The 20979-nt window shown below is 41.6% G+C and overlaps 1 protein-coding gene across 1 annotated transcript; it reads right to left on the bottom strand.

Annotated features, from left to right (window-relative positions):
• Positions 1-7207: 7207 nt before the first annotated feature.
• LOC118405856 lies at positions 7208-10997 on the bottom strand. Its single transcript, XM_035805663.1, has 4 exons — positions 10842-10997; positions 9334-9478; positions 8562-8669; positions 7208-7902 (listed from the first exon to the last, which is right to left on the bottom strand). Exons 2-4 carry the CDS (start codon positions 9445-9447, stop codon positions 7762-7764), a joined length of 363 nt encoding a protein of 120 aa, XP_035661556.1. The 5' UTR covers positions 9448-9478; positions 10842-10997; the 3' UTR covers positions 7208-7761.
• Positions 10998-20979: the final 9982 nt, after the last annotated feature.

The following is a 20979-nucleotide window of genomic DNA, read 5'->3' as shown; positions in this document are numbered from 1 at the left end:
TTGTGTTTTTCTTCTTTACATCCACAATTGTCCCATCATTTTCCTTAATATAACGTTACCATCAGTTTCCTCAGTAGAGTATAGTCAATATATGAATATTGACTATACTCGCGTTTACAAATGATGGATAACACTATAAAGCAACGGCTTTAAAGCTAATGTAAACTCGCGTAGATGCATAAAAGGAGTGTTCCAGCACATGTCTGTCAACGCAAAGTGGAATGGAACCAACTTTATTATGTTAGGAATTTGGAGCAGCTTTCCCGCGAGGACGTCGGAGGAGGGGCAGCGTGTTTAGTGAAGTAGGAAGGGGTCTGGGGGTTAATTGAGTATTTCTTGGGGATGTCTTCTCCAGTTGTTACTCCTTCTTGCTCCTTTTAAGAGATTTTTGTGGCTAGAAGTAACTGAAAACATCTTAGGTGGTCCACATTCAAACAATTATCCTCTCGCATGTTTGGAATCTCACTGTTTTAGAAGTTACAGAACAAGACAAAACATGTACAAATGTACAGCTTAAAAGCCATTTGTATAGGTTTTTCCTCCATTTCCTCCAATTCTTTCATTTAAAGTCTTTCATTCCTAGCCTAAATCCGAAAGAAGGTATAATCTCTGACAGCGTGTTCACGTTTGTGCAATTGACTGGCTTCTATGGGTATTGGGTGGCTCCAAATGAAGATTCTCGCACATGTACAAACTCTCGCGAGAACACGTGAGAGTTTATCTTCTCCATAGGCACTCCCTTGTGGCCCCGGGTCGGTTCCTTCTCCCCGAGTCCCAACCTCTTGTGTTTACACATCTCACCCCAGGTTAATAATCCCACAATAACCCTGTTTACACCCACAACAGCTAAAAAGCCCCGACACGGAAGCCGTGAAACCCCTCTCAAGGCGTGACAGGGGGATTTATAACCCTATCGCGCAGGTGTGTGACACATGGGATCACCTTAGCCGTCACCTGAGACAGGTTGGCAAAGTGAGTGCCAGGTGAGAGGTGTTCCACACGTGCAGTGTTTCTTACTGCAGGTGCATAGCGCCATGGTTATACCCTGTCTACGTTCTCTGCAAATACGACGTTCTTTGCCAAGGCAGGTAGATTTTCGCCATCAGTCTCCAGGCCCTGACAGAACTGCCTGTACAACAGGTAAAGCAGACAGACTGACGTTTTTTTAAGTGTGTACACGCAAACGAACCCACCCGCACTGCAAAACGACCTACCGGGCTGACAGAAGAAATCAAAAACGTCCAAAAGCTCATGGGAAACTTTGCTACTACTAAAACCAGCCATCCAGAATCACATGGTAGACCGGTTGGCTGGGCTACGATAAGAGAAGTTGATGTACGTCTTCAGTCTGGTCCTTAGATTTTTTCACGTCGTTTATTGGTCTAGAATTCCAAATTCACACCAGCTTTTGCTCAAAACGTCTAGATTCACGCCAGCTTTCGCTCAAAGCTTCTAAATAATTAATTCACGTCAGGTTTTGCTCTAAACGTCAAAATTCACGTCAGATTTTCCTCAAAACGTCTAAATTCACGCCAGGTTTCGCTCAAAGCGTCTAAATTCAAGTCAGGTTTTGCTCAAGACTTTTAAATCTACGTCAGTTTTTGCTCGAGACGTCTAAATTCACGTCAGGTTTTGCTGAAAACGTCTTAATTTACGTCATTTTTTGGTCTAGATGTTTAGATTCACGTCATATTTTATTAGATAGACCCAGAAGGTTTTAAAACATTGAGGATGGTGTGAGGGGGTTGTGATTTGGTCCCGACTGCATGTGTTTGATTTTATATCTGTGTGATTTTATATCTGTTATGTGTCACCACTAATATGTCATAACAGGCAGTTTTCAGCTAAGCACGGCACTACCGTGTATTTCCTATACCCTATTGTACATTGAAATTTAAGAAAATCGAAATCTGACGTTCAAATTTGTTTGTGCAACAATACAAACATCTCAGTGTTCCACAGACTTGGAGACATTCCTCGCGCATATCGCCTTTCTTAAGACATGTTGTCATGAGCATTAAGACGGCCAGTCGGCTCACTAGCTTCTTAATGAAGCGGAAAATCACAGCACACGTAGTAGGGATTTCCTGTGACCTTGGGCGTGACATGTCAAGGTCAAGTAATCAGGTAGTCCCATCCTGGTTGAATCAAAAAGTCACTTGATCTGATCTTGGTCATGGAAACAAGACATCGTACTTTTACTTTAGCAAGATCTATCTACTACTAAAAACAGTACCATGGCATGTCCAGGACATGAGGTATCAAAACCAACGTTCCATTGCATTGCCTTGGAAAGCCGCAAGGAGGAATTATTGATCTTGACCGTCGTTTTTCCAGACCCCCTCACCCTCCTACCATATATCATAAAGATCCATAGACAGTTTCTGAGGTTATTCTGTCCGGAGACACGCCAACACACAAACAGCACCGAAAACATTGCCTTCTAGGCGAAGGAAAGCAAAGACCTTGAAACTTGATTAAATTGGTCAGAAAGCAAAAGATATAAAAGGTAAAGTTTCATGGTCATCGTGAGTAAATCTCCTTGAGATGAGGCAGAAATGCAGGAAATAACTTGCAGTAGTAACTGTTCCCCTGAGTTTAATGCTGTACTTTGTAAATTAGCCGCTAGAGGCGCTGCTGTGTGGTCCACAAAGTACTGTTCAGTGTACACCATTCAATTAATCTCCAAGGTCAGTACAAGCAAACTTGAAAATCAGGCTTAATTTTGCGCCTTTATTTTCAACATTTAGTACTCTTTTATTGCAATGGAATTTTAAGGGTCAATCGTTGAAAACGAAATGCTAGAAGAGAGTACTAAATGTTACAAAAACAGTCGTAAAACTCTGTGAATGAAACGCTGATCCTCATATCTGCTTGGAGATAAACTTTTTGTGGACCACACAGCAACGCCTTTAGCGGCTTCTATACGAAGTACAACATTGAACTCAGACAGAGAATCACGAACATACTATTAAAGACAGTAAATGTTTAGTTGCGGCTCCTTTTAACACAGATTAGATTGTTCGGATAAAATTGATGGCCCTCATAAAGAACGACCTTTCATGTAGATTGCCAAGAACAGTCGAAACGGAACTCGATTGGTTCATGTACTCTCCAACGAGTCCAAGCAGACGTCGATGTGGAAAATTATGGCCTTTTTCATTAATGTATGTCCCGTTTTCTGGCCGCACACTACTTGGTCGACGTCGCATTTTATATACACAGATATTGAATGAAATGTAGAAGAAGGTCATAATTTATCCCCTCCAACCGCTGATTGAAGAGTGGGCTTACTGACATTTTGCTCCATCGTACTTATGGCAGGTAACTAGTATTCCACTGGTCTGGTAAACTAGTACGCTTAAACGTTACGCAATTCAGACTCCTTTTCTTTTCTTTTTTTTTCATTCCATACCCGGTCCGGTAATAAAAGGGTATTCAGAATGACAAGGAGGATTGATAAAATATCATTGAGTAAGAGACTCGCAACATATTCATCATGTTATGAACGCAGATTTTATGCAATGTAACTTTATTTTGTAAACTAGAGTTCGGCGACCTCATACCTCCATGAATATTTAGAGCTTTTGTTCATTTCATGCAAATGACTTCAAATTAACATGATTTATGCATGGTGTTGTTCATCATTGAATAACGTACAGTACACATGTCACAAGTAAAATTCCCAATTCAGATCATTAAGTTGTTTTGCAATTTTTGCATAAATTATGCAAATAAGTTCCTCACTTGCATATTGGATATGTTCCACCGATTATAATTAACAAGTGTTACATTTATCGATGTCCAGTTATTACAAACAATGGAATTATAAAATTTCCTCATTAATTATGCAAATTAAGTCCTCATTTGCATAAAATGCATATCATTATGAACATCTCTACCCAAGCTACCTGCATACCTAAAATACAGGCAATCCATCTTTCCTTTCTGCAGTTATCCTCTTTGGAGTGTCTTGACAAAAAAGCCCCTGCAGTTCCACAATTGCATGTAAGGGGACTGAATCTTGCGCCACTTTGTTATGACGCTAGAATCTATCTATCATTCAAATGTCACGACCATATCACGTCCGGGACAAGAGATGCATTGAAAAAACTGCTATGATAGAATATTCTCATTAATTATGCAAATGTACTCCTATTTTGCATAATTAGTATTTTATCTTGTACAACATTGTCTAAGGTACCTACATACCAAAAATCATGAAAATCCGTTGTTCCCTTCTTGAGTTATCCTCGTCAGAAGTTTTTGACAAAAATGCCCCTGCTATCCCCAAACTAAACGCTAGGGGGCCCAAACTTATGTAATTTCTTCCTGAACACAAGAGCTATCTAACACATAAAAATCGTGAACACCTTCAAAAAAATTCAGAACACCTAAATAGCCAAACCTGAAGTTGCGCTGCAGTACCAAGGGGAGCCGCTAGGGGGCCCAAAATCTATTAAATAAATAAATCACTTCCAGCTTTCATCACACCCTACCAACACACCAAGTATGAAACCAATCTATTAAGCCGTTCTTGAGTTATCTTGTTGACAGACAGACACACACACACACACACAAACGCAGGAAAAAATATAACCTCCATGACATTTCATGGAGGTAACAAACTGCATTTCAACGTGCTGCAACTGCAGTTTTTCTTTCTATCGCTAGATGTCACTAAACGTTTTGACCTCTGACCTGACCTGATGACCTGGCGGGATTCTTGATTTTGTTGACATCAGTCGAACCGCCGGTCACTTTCCTGTCTGTTCAATCGAATTCTATGTGATTTGAGGGTTTCAAAAAGATATTCCGGACCCAACAGCTAAGACAAGGACACTCTTGCGCTGAGTTTGAGGACGATAGCATTGAAGAGGTGATAGAATCGGAAGGAGAGGAGACAGACGATGGTAAGTTCGGCTGGGGAGGGGGGCGTTGACACTAACAGAGTTGTTTTTGCTTCAAAACACTGACTGGTCCAGGATGATTCGTCATATAGTGCTTGACGAATGTTCAATAGATAGACAGAATGTCTACGATTCGTCATAGGATCAGAAGGGTGTAAAAGAGGTGATATGTCTTGGTATTGAACTTGTCAGAACTTGTGCAGTTCCGTACGGAATGACGTCCAGTTGTTGAGCAGTAATAATTGGTCCGAATCCCAAACGGAGATTTCAAACTTGCACAGAATCTACAACATGTTTTGAACGCAAATCAAGATTTTGAAAAAAAGTTAGTTGCTGGATCAGTTTGGGCGGCAGTCGTCTTTGATATCACAGGTGTGTGACATGACATCCTGAACAGTTGAACCCCCTGTGCACACACAGTCATCAAACACCTAAAAAGTGACAAGATAAATGGACCGAATGACAGCTCCACCCGTTCCCATAGCCAATGACATTAACACACCGATTATGTCTAATTAACCTGTGCAGTAGTAACCTTTGCAAGCCCTTCCCTAGGTTTGAATGTAGTCTCTACCCGACTCTGGGTCGCTGGAAAAAACATAGAAATGGAACAAATAGAGGAGTAAGCTGGCCAGAAAACTGTAATAGCCGGCTGCGCGCTGTTCCCTAGCCAGCTATAGTTCTCTGGCCGGCTTACTCCTCTATTTGTTCCATTTCTACGTTTTTTCCAGTGACTCGGAGTCTGGTAGAGACTAGTTTGAATGTGAGTAAGGCCACGCTGACTTAATTCTATGGATGACATCCTCTAGACAGAGACCCCAAAACTAATGTGCGAGGGCGAAAAAAAGACAGCAAAAATGCGGCAAAAATAAAAAGTGCTGCTAAAACCGTAGGATCAATCCATCCACTAAATGGGGTAAACTGATCATGAATAAATAAATTACACTAAACATCCAGGCTTGTCTTGTCTTATGTTCACCTCCAGTAAACTATAGAAGACAATCATCGCCATTTGAATCATGTTTGTATTGGCAAAATTCTTGTTTAAAGAGGGAACAAGGAACAAGGGTGCAGTGGTCCAATGCCATGACCATGGGGAAAAACCCCCCCCCCCCCCCCCCCCCCACACACACACACACACCTCTCTGCTACATTGTATCTCTACGTTGCTGGTAGTGTTGTTGGCCCGCCCAGTTCATTAGTGCATTCCAGGGCATTTTTACGTGGTTAGTTTCAATTAGTTGAAAAATCAGAAAGGCTGGTTGGAAAGATACCAGTAGGCTGTTACAAATAGGCTTCTGCTTACTTAGTAAACTTGGGCCAGTAAAAACTAAGATGCCTGAGGCCATATGTTGGGGCATGGGGTTTGGGTCAGAGTTAAATCGCAGCTGGTTTCTACAAATTCATTCATGTTTGTGGGCAGGTTGGACAAGTCCACTAGCCCAATTTTAATTGTCTAGGGCAAGTGAAAGTGCAGCAGCTGAGTGATTGGGCAAGTACGTATACATGACCTGCCCCACTTGCCCAATTGGGCAAGTAAGATTTTTCCATTGAGTGAGACTTTGATATACTTGTTACTCTTACAGTCATGACATCAAGCAATGGTTAACATATAGAAAACTAGAGGTAATACATGTAATAAGAATTCCATTCCTGGATGTGAAAATGCATATGAAAGTGACATTTTAATTTTGGGCAAGTGAAAAATTGGTTCGGGCGAGTAAATCTTTTATGTGCTTGTCTGATAGGACAATTCTTGAAGACTTGTCTAACCTTGTCACAGTGCCAGGAGAAAGGAGTTTTCCAGTATTCATGTTGACCAAACGTCCAGTCTTATTGTATGTCAGTCTGAGTACATGTTCGAAGTTCAGTGTCAAAAAAGACTTTACTTGCATACGTTTGCTTGCATATAGCAGTCCTGTGTGTAACTGTTGGGCAGTAAAATTGTGTCTAGAAGATTCCTACACAGAAATGTAATAAATAATTACATCAACACAAAAAGTTTCCCACACTTTCCCATTTTATTCAAGATGCCACCCAAGCTGGGCGAATTCAAGGTTAGGAACTCTTTTTTAACTCGTCATGCATTAATATACTGTAAATGCAGAAACTTTCGCGGTGGATTAATATTCGCGGTTTTCGCGGCGGCCGCTTCACCGCGAATTTAAAACCACCGCGAAAATTTTTCCGCAACAGTAAGAGACTACAGTGCATGGTGCTACCGCGAAATTAAATCCACCGCGAAAAGTCCATTTTACCGCTACCGCGAAATTAAATCTCCGCGAACTTAAATGCATTTACAGTATTCGATATGATGTACATGTAAAATTATAACAGCTGAAGAAAAGTTGTTAACTAGAGTTTGCAGTGGTTTAATGTTCGGATATGAAGCTTTAGCGCAGTTTATAATCTGTATGATAGTAAAAATCACAGATTTTGCTAAGTGTCCACAGACATGACTACTGAAAGCTGTTCAGAAATGCTGTTAGGATATGTTCACCATATTTACTGTGTTAAGTCAAGCTTCCTGTCAACTCACACTGTTGAAAACTACACATCAAAACCTTCCCTTTGCTTCGTACATTCAGACATAGTAAACTCTGACTACATGACACAGTAAATATGTGCGATGCACTGGTGGCCGGGCAGTCTACTACCAGGCCACACCAATTTAATTTGTTGGTTCACGGATTTTAAAAAACTGAAGAGAAAAAAGATGCTTAGCTGGAAAACCATAATGAAAACAAAGCCTGAGGACCAGGTATATGCCTTAGTGCACTCAGTTTTACGGATTGAATACAGTCATATATTCAAGTTTCCTCCCAGAATTTTAAATCCATGAATCAACAAATTAATTGTTTACTGTGGCCGAAAGAACTCTAGGACCTTCGCCTTTCTTCCCCCAATGGTAGCAGTCGGTCATTTTCGGGAGGCCGGAGCCTAAGGGCCAGAAAACCTCCATCCCAATCTCACTCTTTGGACCAGTCTTGATCTGCAATTAGAGAATGTCACATATAAGTTTTTAAAGCCAGCATCTCACTTGTTTCATACATTTATGTTAATAGGTAGGGATTATCTTTTTTTTCTTTTAATTTCTTTTTTTTTTAAAGACTTCGGCCAAATCTCTAACCTAGCAGCCCTAATTACATATAAAGTTTAAGGTCATCAGGGTGGTTACACCAGGGCTCTAGCCAGCGTCCGTTTTTCTGTCAATTGACAGAAATTTACTGTGTGTGACGGAAAAACTTTAAAACCAATCCGTCAACCTTGATAGACAAAAATCCTGGTTGGAAGCTACAGGTGGCTTGGAGATGCAGTCTACGGCTGTAAAAGCCACACACTGTTTGTTTTACTATTGTTATGATTGTTGACAATGTGTGTCGGTGCCGTTTCGCATACGGTAATCTCATTAAAAACCCATTTTTCAAGGTCTCACTTCAGTCTCTCTAACTCCTTGAATAGTGTTTTCGCGACAATGGGAATTAGCTGACGAGCTGGCTAGAGCCCTGCGTTACACTGATGGCAAATGTTAGGACAACATACAAAATGTGTAGCAGGATAACAACAAATTCAAGCTTAATTGACACGACAAAAAGTACAGTGACTTTTGCATGGTCAACTAGTATAAACCACAAAAAAAGATAACATTACCCGAATGGTGTAGTTGGTCCCAGCAACCACCTGTGTCTTGTACGCGATTGGGACGTACTCATCAAACGGTTTGCCGTCATTGAGGGCGTCCGCCATCTGGTTCTGGAACTGCAAGGTACATGTATCAGATGAGGACATGACCTAAATTGATGGCCACGCCAATTTTATTTCTTGCTTCTCGGATTTTTTTTTTCAATCGGACCAGCAAGAAAAAAAACGAAAATGATAATTTAATAATAAGGTCCAAGATGAAAATATACGGCTTAAATAACAAAACAAAAAAAACGCCTGAGAATTTTAAATTAATGGCATGTTTCATACAATGAATCCCTTCCTTTGATTTGTTACTAATGTTCTGAATAGACTGATTTTATATATATATAATATTATGTGTATGTGGCTCTGAATTGTGATATTTACAGGTTTGTAATAGAAAATCTGCATTATCTTTTCTCGGGACTTGATTCTTTTTTAAATCCAAGAAGCAACAAATAAAATTGGTGTGGCCTAAGTATTGGTAATAACCCACTTCTAGTAATTAATGACATGTCACCAATAGTACAGCTGTTTTCTATTGCTTGATACTCTACATACCTCTGTGTGGTCTGCTAAATAACAGTCATGTTAAACATACATGTAACCTGATGATTTCACATCAGAAGCTAAACTAAATGATTTGGAGCACAAAGTTGAAATAATTTCTTAGTTAAGAACTTACACAAAGAGGCTGAAAGAGCTGTGACTCAAATGATAAAACGGTTCTAAAATTTACCAGAGCACATAGAGCCAAGGGCCGATCTATCTCTTTGTAAATGAAAGCTGTTTCCAGAGTTCCCTCGTAGCGGGGGAGTCCCATTTCGCCACACATGGGTGGTTCGGATGCCATCCTGTCGAAGTTTGGTGGCTTAGTGTTTCACCTGGATGGAACATAGAAGAGAAATTATCAAACAGTCATGGATTTCCCCCTCAACATGCAGCATGAGACATCAAGAGAGGGAGACAAAGAAACGCTTGACAAAGTGGTCTGTTTTACTTTAAGGGGTCAGTAGCAGAACCTAACACAGACTATTTACTGTCCTATAAAGCTGTGGTCTGCAGCTGTGGTACAACATGTGTTAAGTCTTGTAGCTTCGCATGTGTTACAGCTACTCAAACTTTGTTTGCTGTGTGTTACAACTACCCCAGCTGTGTAGCTGTGTGCTACAACAACATAGAAGAAGAAGAACTTTATTGCATGACAATTAAACTTTATTGCATGACAAAGGTACAAAATAGAGGTATAGGATAAAGCTTAATGTATTGAGTCTTGTAGCTTCACATGTGTTACAACTACACAAACCTTGTAGCTGTGTGTTACAGCTACCCAAAACTTGTAACTGCGTGTTAGTGCTATATGGATAGCTGAAGGTGAGAGGCGTCGCAATTTCGACATCTGGACCGTCTTAAATGCAACTTCCTGTAGTTTGAGAGGCAAAATTTGGCGGTAGACTATGTTACAGCTTACACTGTAAGACCAGGCTACAATTTATGGTGCATTTTTAGGCTCGATTTTGCTTTATGTGAAATGCACTGGCTACGTTGTACGGTAAATTTTCCTACCCTCAATACAAATTACATAAAATGAAATAGGTTCCCTACAAATTATGGGGAGTTACAGGGCATTTAATTAAGGCCCACACCTTATGGAAAATAGCCTTCAGACCCTCCTGCAAAGGTATTAGCAGGCACGAAATTCTTTTCTCTACCATTAAACAGACAAACTGCTGTGTGAGATCGCGTAGCGTAATCGGCAGCACTTTGGGCTCAGGCCCAAGAGGTCCTGGAATCAAAACCTGCCATGTCACCGATCTTGTGCCCTTGTAAAAGGCACTTTACAGACTGAGGTAAACTTAGACTTTACTTTCCTCACTTCACTCAAATTACAAATTAGTCCCTAGCTTTGGCTACGGCCGTCCCTTGGAGAGGACATTAAATGGAATTCCCGTGTTTGGGGAGAGCCACACGTCACGCACGTTAAAGAACCCACCACACCTTTTGAAAAAGAGTAAGGGCATGCCCTAGTGTGCGACGGTGCAAATCCTTCTGTCTAGAGTTGGTGATTCTCTACAAATCACCCGGACTCCAGGAAAAATAGTGACATATCACTAAATAAATGGAGATCCGTATCAAACCAAAGGGCAAATCCAAAACAAAGCTTAAGGGACAAATCAAGTAAAAATGTGAAACCAGCCCTAGATCTCGGGGGAATTTCAACATGAAGTGAATGTATGAGAGACTTACCGAAAATGACAAAGAAGTGGAAGAAGTGCGATGTGTTCACCTCCGTGTCTCGCCCTCGAGTGCGTCAGTTGTCTGGTGGAACAGAACTTACGTGTGCAAGTTAAGGTGCGGCAAATATTTGTGGGTGTGGACAGGTTTCAGGGGTGTTACTGTAAGTGTGGAAATTTTCATGCTCGTTTCATGTTCGCAGTTTTTGTCGTAATTAAACATCTTCTTTCGTACTGCCTAGCCACTGCGCAGAGACTAATGGCGCATGGGTTACAACACAAGTGCCTGGTACAAATAGACAACGAAAAATGAAAACAACTGATATTGTGTGAGCAAAGTATAGGACAAGTGAGTTAAGTGGGTTAGTAGGACATATATTTATAGGTCCAAAATCTCTTCACTGAAAAAGTTAAAAGATTGTTCTGTCTTCCACTTGCCAACCCCTTCTTTGTTTCAACAGTTCAGTCTGTTCAGTTCAACCACGAGCTAAAATCTACCAGAAACGCTCCATTTTCTGTCCCTACCACAAAATCAAATCCCCGCATTTTAACATTTTAACGCATTCACAGTAGTCACCCCAGCGTACATAAAGTCATCCAGCTCGTAAAAAGTGACAAGACTAAAGACAAGATTGACAGGTCCTGGACCCATCCCCAGCCATAGTCATATCCAGTGACAAAAACAAACCCATTATGTGTAATTACTGATGAGACAAGTGACCTGTGCCAACCCTGCCCCAGGTTTGAACCTGAGTGATGCCAGAGAACAAAGACTAAATGTCATTACTGCATTCTTAAGTATTATCTCTTGCTTTCCTGGAAAAATAGCCTTGGTAGGAATTAAATTGTAGACGCAGGCATCTTATGTTCATTTTAAGTTGATTTTAACGGTGACATCTTATGGATAACCCCAAAACTGCTGTGAGCATACGAAAATATTAGATCTACATGAAATCATTAAAAGTCAGATATTCCCAACCCAACCCAACCAATGTCTTGTCCAACCTGTTCTGCCCAACACAGATGGCATACTAGGCCTAGGAGAAAAAAAGTTGTGTTTGCTGTTTCAGTCCTGAAAAAATTAGGGTCGGTAGGTAGGGATTATCTTTTTTCTTGTAAGGTTTTTTAGGCTTTCCAAAATTGTAGTGTGACATATTACAATACAGTTGAACAAAGTAAACTGAAATGTACAAGGACACACCTTCTTTCAATGTCAAACTTGAATGTTTGGCATGATACTAAATACGTTTATCCTTCATTAGAATTTAGATAGGACAAACAGTGTTTTTACTTAAATACGAAGCAGGCTGAATAAAAATTCTAACTGGTGTTTATGTGACTCCACTGCGTACTCAAAAAAAGTGTAGCGTTGGCAGGTTTTCTAGGGTACTAGATAGGGAAACAAGAAACATAACATTTTTTCCTACGGCCCAGCCTGATGCCAGCTGGCCTTGGAGAGGGTACTGTACATGTAAGTGCAGATTGAAATGTTCATGTTGTCCAGTTTTCATGCTGACTGCTTCACCGCAACCTCAAAACCACGAAAATTTCTCTTTTGCATGTTTGTGTGTTTGTCTGTGTGTGTGTGCACTTGTGAATGTACGGGTGTGTTCGTGAATGTGTGTGCATGTGTGTGTGCGCATATGTATGTGTGCGTGCGTATGTATGACTATGTACATGTATGTATGTATGTATGTAATATAATTACATAGAATTAGACTACCCAATTTCCTGATGTGCTGGAAGCACAGTGAAGACGCATAGACACTAACAACAAAATGCACAAATTTGACAGAGGCCCAATCTTTGAACGTTGAACACATATTTATAAAGAAGTGCTACGAAGCCATACACATGACATCCTGAACAGTTGAACCCCCTGTGCACACACAGTCATCAAACACCTAAAAAGTGACAAGATAAATGGACTGAATGACAGATCCACCCATTCCCAGCCTAAAGTCTAACCAATGACATTAACGCACCAAATTTGTGTGATTATCGTTACACTGAAACAAGTGACCTGTGCCAGCCCTCCCCCAGGCTTGAACCTGAGTAGCACCAGAAAACAAAGGCCAACGTCATTACTGAATATTTAATACCCCTGTCACATTTGACGAAAATCGATCGGACGACGATTCTGCACCGATCGACAATAACTTTATTTCACAACAATTGTACAAGGTATATATGTGACAGGGACGGTTTTCAGGTGAAAAATACGCGCAACCCTCTGTGGATCTTAGATATGGCCGATGTTCCATCGTTACGCCCAAAGATTGTGGATAATGTGACGGGTATAATCGTCTCTCGGTTTGCCTTGGAGGAAAGTTTGGAAGACACAAGGTAGTTCCTTATACCTGCCTCACATTATATACGATCTTCCGACGTACTTCGCGATCGCAGAAAGGTCGGCTGGTTTTAAGATCTTGAGATGGTCTTGCGTATTTTTCGCCCAAAATCTGTTCCCCTCACATATAAGCGAGCTTCGTGCGATCGACGGTGAATAAATCTATGATAATGAAGCTCCCACGATCTCTTGCACGCGGACAAGGGAACACAAAACGTTCCTCAAAAAAGGCAAGAGATCAATAAATGTTGCTTATTTTGTTGTCGGAATCTTATTAACCGATGAATGGAATGCGCGGGCATAATAGAAATGATACAAGAAAGGAAAGTGTGTCACAAAGCCAGCCTACATACTAGTACTGCCACAGGGCCCACAATGTTAGAATTACCCTCACATTCCCAGAAATTCAATATTTGTAAACAATCGGAAGTCGGGTGAACGTCGCCCGAACGTCGCCCGACTGACGGGCGTTTGCCTTCTGATTTGCGCTCGATGATTAATAACTATGTCTGTGCTTGCCTATCAGTCTTCAATCGTTGGATTGGCGCAAGACTATTGACCGATACCCTTGCGAGGTACGCACGATTTGCACGCACGATCTGCGACTCGGTAACGAGCTCTGCGATCTCGGAGATCTCTTGCGACTTGTCGCTTATGTTAAGAACATGTTTCGCTGCACCGCGACCGTCGTAAGACTCCTGAAAATTGCCGGCGATCCCTAAAAATTGCAAGATGATCGTGAGAACACCGGACGTCATACTCACGAAAATGTCATTTAGAGCTTGTAAACTAGTCTTCCGATGGAATCGCGCCTATTGACATCTCACGTTAAGTTTTTTTTTGTTGATTTCAAGGGTGACATCTTATGGATAACCCCAGAACTGATGCGAGCGTAAAAAAAACTGCATGAAATCATTACAAGTGATCTGCTCATCCCAACCCAACCCTCGCCCAACCTGCCCTGCCCAACATACATGGCATACCTGTTGATGATGATGTCACCTGGCCTGGCGGGGGGGGGGGGGGGGGAGGCATTTAAGGAGCCCAACCCAGCCCAACCCTTGTCTAGCCTGTACGTCCTGCTCAATGTACCATGTAGATGGCATGTATCTGATGCCACCTGGTTATGTGAGGGGTTGGGGGTTAGCTGTGGAGAGGACTTGGCTAATGTGGATATAGACCTGACGCCCTGCGACACAGATGAGGGACCCCCAGACAAGGATACCCCACCCTCCTGGGGACCTACAAGACAGGGAGGAGGAGGTTAACATAGAATGGAACAAGAAGATCAAGAACCTTAAGAACATTCAGCTGGCATTCTGAGGGTCTGCATGGGGGTTCCGATAATGATTTACTCTGAATTCAGAAGAACCTCCTACGTATTACGCTAAATCAAGGAAGGCAATTTCGCTAAATTTGGTCACCTCGCTACGAATTACGTAGATAAGATGGTTTTCCCTACGAATTACGGGAAATAAGATAGGCTTAAGAGCATGCATGAATTTGAATGATTCCAGACGTTAGAGATGTCCATGTTCCAATAAAAGTTGGAGCAAGAAGTGACTGTGTATAGTGTATAATAAATGTCAGAGCGAGAAGCGACTGTATAAAGTGTATACTGTAAATGCATTTAAGTTCGCGGTAGCGGGTAAAAGGACTTTTCGCAGTGGTTTTAATGTAGCACCATTCACTGTATGATCTTGCTGCCATGAAAAAATGTTTGCGTGATTTTAAGTTCACGGTGAAGCGGCCACCGCTAAAACTGCGAACATTAAACCACCGCCAAAGTTTCTGCATTTACAGTTACGTAACGTTGGAGTGAACTACTATCCAGATGGTACCCAGGCTATGTGTAAGATGAATGCTCTGTAAATCAGACACATTATTCTCTATATAGCATGGAAGTGATTTGTTTGTGTATGCTTTTATATCCGTAATACTATGTGTTTTTTCTTTATATCATTTTTTCTTAAGTTATTTACCTGATCAGTCATTGCCAAGGTATGCTGGTGTTTCGAAGCACCGGGTCTTTAGCTTAGCAAAGACCTCCCCTGGGGAGCACACTGTATGCATTGCTGACAGGAGAGTCAAAGTTACATGATTTATATGCTGTAAAATACTATTTTGTTTGTAAGAAAATACCACTCTTCTCCACTGTTTTGCTTGGCCCATGGACTTCACCATGAATCATGTAGAAATCGAAAGAAAAACAAAAGCTACAGTGTATATCAAAAGATTTAAGTCACTTGAGTAATCATACTAACACACACTACCATACACTAAGGGTCATCCAGAAATAATGCTAATAAATTAAAAACAAAGGTTTATGGATTGATTCGATCGTTGAACTCTAAAATACAAGGCAACATTGCTGAATTGCGTACTTTCGGCATGTCAAATGTAACAAAATCTAACTTAAAGCAACTATACAATTATGATGAAAGCCATGTGTAATTGAAACATTAATCTTGTCGAATTGAAAAATGATTGGAATAAGAAATACAAAATCTAATGTTAAATAAAGCAATTAGACTGTATACAATTATGAGAATTATATAGAATTACAAAATGAATGGAATAAGAGATACATTTGTACGAAATCCAACTTAAAGCAACAGTAAACTATTACGATGAAAAAATAAAAATTATGTACAATTGAAACAATAGGATGTATTATAGGATAAATTTATACTTTGTAATACAAATGTATAAAAAAACGATAATAAAATCATCACAGGTTTGCATGGCTTGCATGTATGGTGCTTGTCTATTGGACTGTTGTTAATCTAATGATAGACTTAATTACCGCTAATTAAAAAAATGCTCATGAGCAAACAGGAGGCACCTGTGCGTGATACACGCCGTTCAAGATGGCTAGTGAGCATGGAAGGGGGAAATCCAGCGGGTAAAATCTGCCTTGGAAGACGCACCACGTCCGTTTTGGGTGGTAAGTAGTGTCTAGTATTGTTTCAGATACTATCGGGACTACTGTGAATGCATCGTTCGTAATACTATTGAGAAAAAACACAGGATTTTGGCAAATTTCGAAAGTCAATTGTTCCCGAGTTCAGTGCTGCACCTAGCAAAGGATTCGCTAGAGGCGCTGCTGTATGGTTAACAAATGTACCAAGCTGAAGTTGGCCGCCTATTCATCCGCCCTTTCGTAGCCGCCCATTCAGCCGCCGATTCGTGATAAGACCGAACATAGCTACCCATTCAGGTACCGATTCGAACGAACTGAAATTTCCAAAATTCGCCCCAAAGCGTCCATGGCACTCAATGCATATCGGACATTGCTTCAAATCTTCTGGAACAGCTCATGAAATGTGAATTCACATATAGATGATATTAGAAAGTAACATTTCATCTATAAAGTGCAAATTAGACATTAGAAAACAAAACCTAGCGACAATCTCATGAACTACCGCCAAATCACTAGCAGAAAAGCAAATAGGGTCTTGAAAAACCCTACGTTTTCACAAAACCAATAAAATTTTACATGATTTGATTAACGAGCCACAGCGGGCCTAAGTGATAATCAGTATTAGAGAGCGGGCAACTAAGATTAAAGTGACGCAAAGATTTAACAGACATCACAGCGTTGCCATTAAGTTGACATATGCGATCGGGAGAAAGATGGGGCGAGTTTGCCATTCTATTGACCCAATTAAACAATAAACTAAACATAAAACTTCGACCAAACTCCTTCTGTTCTAACCGAAGTGTATCCGCTACGTAGTCCATGTGACAAATTCAACAGACAGCAAAGCATGGTGACGTCAGGGTGCCATAAAGTTAACATATGCGGTCAGAAGGAAGTCAGGGCGGGTTTTCCACTCTATTGTCCTATACACTAAACATACAACTTCAACCAAACTCCTTCTGTTTACACCGGAGCACCTATGCTACATATTACTAGTCCCAAATTTAGCAGACATCAAGGCTTGATGACGTCAGAGTACCATAAAGTTGACATATGCGGTTAGAAAGAAGTCGTGAAGGATTTTCCACATTATTGACCTAATTAAAAAATCATACACAATAAACTAAACATACAACTTCAACCAAACTCCTTCTGTTTGCACCGAACTGCCTATGCTACATATTACTAGTCTCAAATTTAACAGACATCAAAGCCTGATGACGTCAGGGTGCCATAAAGTTGACATATGCGGTCAGAAGGAAGTCAAGGCGGGTTTTCCACCCTATTGTCCTAATTAAAAGATTCATACACAATAAACTAAACATACAACTTCAACCAAACTCCTTCTGTTTGCATCAGAGTTCCTATGCTATATATTACTAGTCTCAAATTTAACAGACATCAAAGCCTAATGAGGTCAGGGTGCCATAAAGTTGACATATGCGGTCAGAAGGAAGTCGGGGCTGGTTTTCCAGACTATTCACCTAATTAAAGAATTCATAGACAATAAACGAAACATACAACTTCAACCAAACTCTGTCTCTTTACAATAGATAGTCTCTGCTATGTATCACTAGTCTCACATTAAACAGACATCAAGGCGTGATGACGTCAGAGTGCCATAAAGTTGACATATGCGGTCAGAAGGAAGTCAAGGCGGGTTTTCCACTCTATTGTCCTAATTAGAAAATTCATACACAATAAACTGAACATACAACTTCAACCAAACTCCTTCTGTTTACACCTGAGTGCCTCCGCTACATATTTCTAGTAACAAATTTAACAGACATCAAGGCATGATGAAGCCAGGGTGCCATAAAGTTGACATATGCGGTCAGAAGGAAGTCGGGCGGGTTTTTCACTCTATAGTATTGTCCTTACTAAACAATTCATTACCAATAAACTAAACATACGACTTCGACCAAACTCTTTCTGTTCACAATGAATTGTCTCTGCTACGTATAACTAGTCTTACATTTAACAGACATCAAGGCGTGATGACGTCAGAGTGCAATAAACTTGACATGCGGTCAGAAGGAAGTCGGTGCGGGTTTTCCACACTATTGTCCTATTGGAAAAATTTATACACAATAAACTAAACATACAACTTCAACCAAAATCCTTCTGTTTACACCCAAGTGCCTCCGCTACATATGGCTAGTTTCAAATTTTACAGACATCATGGCGTGATGACGTCAGAGTACCATAAAATTGACATAAGCGGTCAGAAAGAGGTCTGGGCGGGTTTTCCACACTATTGACCTAATTAAAAGATTCATAGACAATAGAATAAACATACAACTTCAACCAAACTCCGTCTGTTTACACCCAAGTGCCTCTGCTACATATTGCTAGTCTCAAATTTAACAGACATCATGGCGTGATGACGTCAGAGTGCCATAAAGTTGACATATGCGGTCAGAAGGAAGTCGGGGCGGGTTTTTCACTCTATTGACCTAATTAAAAGATTCATAGACAATAAACTAAACATACAACTTAAACCAAACTCCGTCTGTTTACACCCAAGTGCCTCCGCTACATATTGCTAGTCTCAAATTTAACAGACATCAAGGCGTGTTGACGTCAGAGTGCCATAAAATTGACATATGCAGTGAGAATGAAGTCAGGGCGGGTTTTCCACTATATTTAATTAAAAAAATCATACACAATTCACTTAACATACAACTTCAACCAAACTCCTTCTGTTGACACCGGAGCACCTATGCTACATATTACTAGTCCCAAATTTAGCAGACATCAAGGCTTGATGACGTCAGAGTACCATAAAGTTGACATATGCGGTTGGAAAGAAGTCGTTGCGGATTTTCCACACTATTGACCTAATTAAAAAAATCATACACAATAAACTAAACATACAACTTCAACCCAACTCCGTCTGTTTGCATTGAACTGCCTATGCTACATATAACTAGTCTCAAATTTAACAGACATCAAAGCCTGATGACGTCAGGGTGCCATAAAGTTGACAAATGCGGTCAGAAGGAAGTCAAGGCGGGTTTTCCACCCTATTTAACCTGATTAGTCATTGGTCCCGAAAGTTGCCCTCTGACCCCACAATGCTAAGAGATGTCAAACTGTCAGTCCTCCTGTGGTCCTCGTCTACGACGGACCCCTCCACTTCTGCTCACCACGCAAAGCAGAAAACCTGCCCAGCGGCGATGTGAGTTTTTTGGACGCCGCAGGGAAGCACGCTAGTACAGCTCGATGCCTCTGCGGTCACGTTTTGATTACCCTCGGGAGGACACGTTCTTTCCACGGAAGGTTTGATTTGGTTCCGCGGTCGGTTGGTACTTTTTCGTGTGTTTCTCTCGTATTTTTACTCCTGTGTGTGCTTCGTTAGAGGTTCGGGGCGGCCTTTACTGATTATGGTTCTCGCTGTTTGTGTTTCCTTTCTAGCACGGCTTGGAATTCCGGCTGCCAGCTATATCATTTTAATCCTTGCGTTGTCTGTTGCTTTTGCATATGAATACTTGATTTTTGAGGGAGGAATGTTCCGGAGTGCAGGGGTGACTGATTTACGCCATTTTTCGTAACAGTTTCAAGCCTTTCTTCCATTTTTAGGCCGGGACGAGTTTAGGACGCCTTTTTCGTTCAGGCTGGCGTTTTGCTCCGCGTGAAGCTGATTGATTCTTGTGTGTTTTCGTGCCTTGTGAATGTTTTAGCAGGGTCCGACAGCTACTCCAAGCAGATAGTTGGTGCCCACATGGCAGATGGTGGTTCTCTCGAATTTCTTTTGTTTCGTCATGTTTTTTGTATCCATAGTGATCCTCTGCGAAGGAAAGCTGTGGGTGTTGGCTTTTAATGCTGAGGTGTGGAGCAGAACGAGGGTTTCCAGATTTTTATGTCATTTTTTGATTTTCGTGAATATTTCAGGCAGGAACAGAGAACGACGACGGGCATGTTCCAGGAGGCAAGATGGCGACCCCCTCCCCCCCCCCCCTGGTTCTTTGTTTTCAGGATCAGACCTACGACACCCCGCTGAGAGAGCTTGGCGTAGCGTTCAGCCAACCCCTCTGAGCTTCGAAGGCTGCAATCGGTACGATTTGGGTGTCTTTTTTGTTTTAGCAAGGTAGCATTTTCTTTTGCATTCCTAGATTGAACGTCGAGGCTGTGTATGGGGTTTCCTGCTACCATTTGTTTTAGTTGCATGTGTATGAGTGTGCACCTGTAAGGCGTGTGGTGACTGAGTTGTGACACGCGTGGCCCACGACTACTCCACGTAACGCGGCTCGCTCGCATGTGGGATCTGGGCGGTGTGGAAGTTGCGTATATTTTAGACTTGTCTGTCTGAGACCGGACCTGTTGCCGGGCGCCCGTCCCTCCCCACTATCTCATGGTTCACGTGTTGTTCATACAGGTCTGACGCTCTCCCCCTCCAACAACAGGGATGCGAGGGACACACCACCACCCAGCTCCGGGACACGCCATCATCAACCTCGCCAGATGTGCGGCCCGATAGGACCCGTTGGTGGCCTGCACAAGCTTTAGCAGCAGAGAGGGGTCAAGACGCGCCAGAGAACCTGTTAGGCTGTGATGTTTTATGTTGTGAACCATGTTTTTCTTTGTACTGAATGAAGTTGTGAAATAATAAATACCAGGGAACCTGAGGAGGCGGCTTCAGGGCGCACAGTGCTACAAGGGACAGCGGTCAGAGGATCAGGGTCGACTGGCGCTCCGGTCCCCGACACCGCCCAGCCCCTGCCGGTCAGTTCAGCTAACCCCGCCGACAGCTCAAGGAACGGACTGTAAGTCATTTTTTCCCCTATTTTTCTTGATGGATTTTGACATGTCGTTTTCTAGTGCGATGGGGTACCGCGGGATGCTGGATGGTTAGGAACTAATCGAGTAACCCTGTTT

The sequence above is a fragment of the Branchiostoma floridae genome, chromosome 18 (genome assembly GCF_000003815.2).
Source record: "Branchiostoma floridae strain S238N-H82 chromosome 18, Bfl_VNyyK, whole genome shotgun sequence".
Taxonomy (NCBI): domain Eukaryota; kingdom Metazoa; phylum Chordata; class Leptocardii; order Amphioxiformes; family Branchiostomatidae; genus Branchiostoma; species Branchiostoma floridae.
The sequence above is the reverse complement of the archived record's forward strand: the minus strand, read 5'-3'. Positions and strand labels throughout refer to the sequence as shown.

Coding starts and splice junctions, on each gene's coding strand:
- LOC118405856 (XM_035805663.1), bottom strand. CDS start 9,447: ATGGCATCCGAACCACCCATGTGTGGCGAAATGGGACTCCCCCGCTAC. Junction 8,670..9,333: donor CCTTGGCTCTATGTGCTCTG/GTAAATTTTAGA, acceptor TGTACCTTGCAG/TTCCAGAACCAGATGGCGGA. Junction 7,903..8,561: donor GGACCAACTACACCATTCGG/GTAATGTTATCT, acceptor CTCTAATTGCAG/ATCAAGACTGGTCCAAAGAG.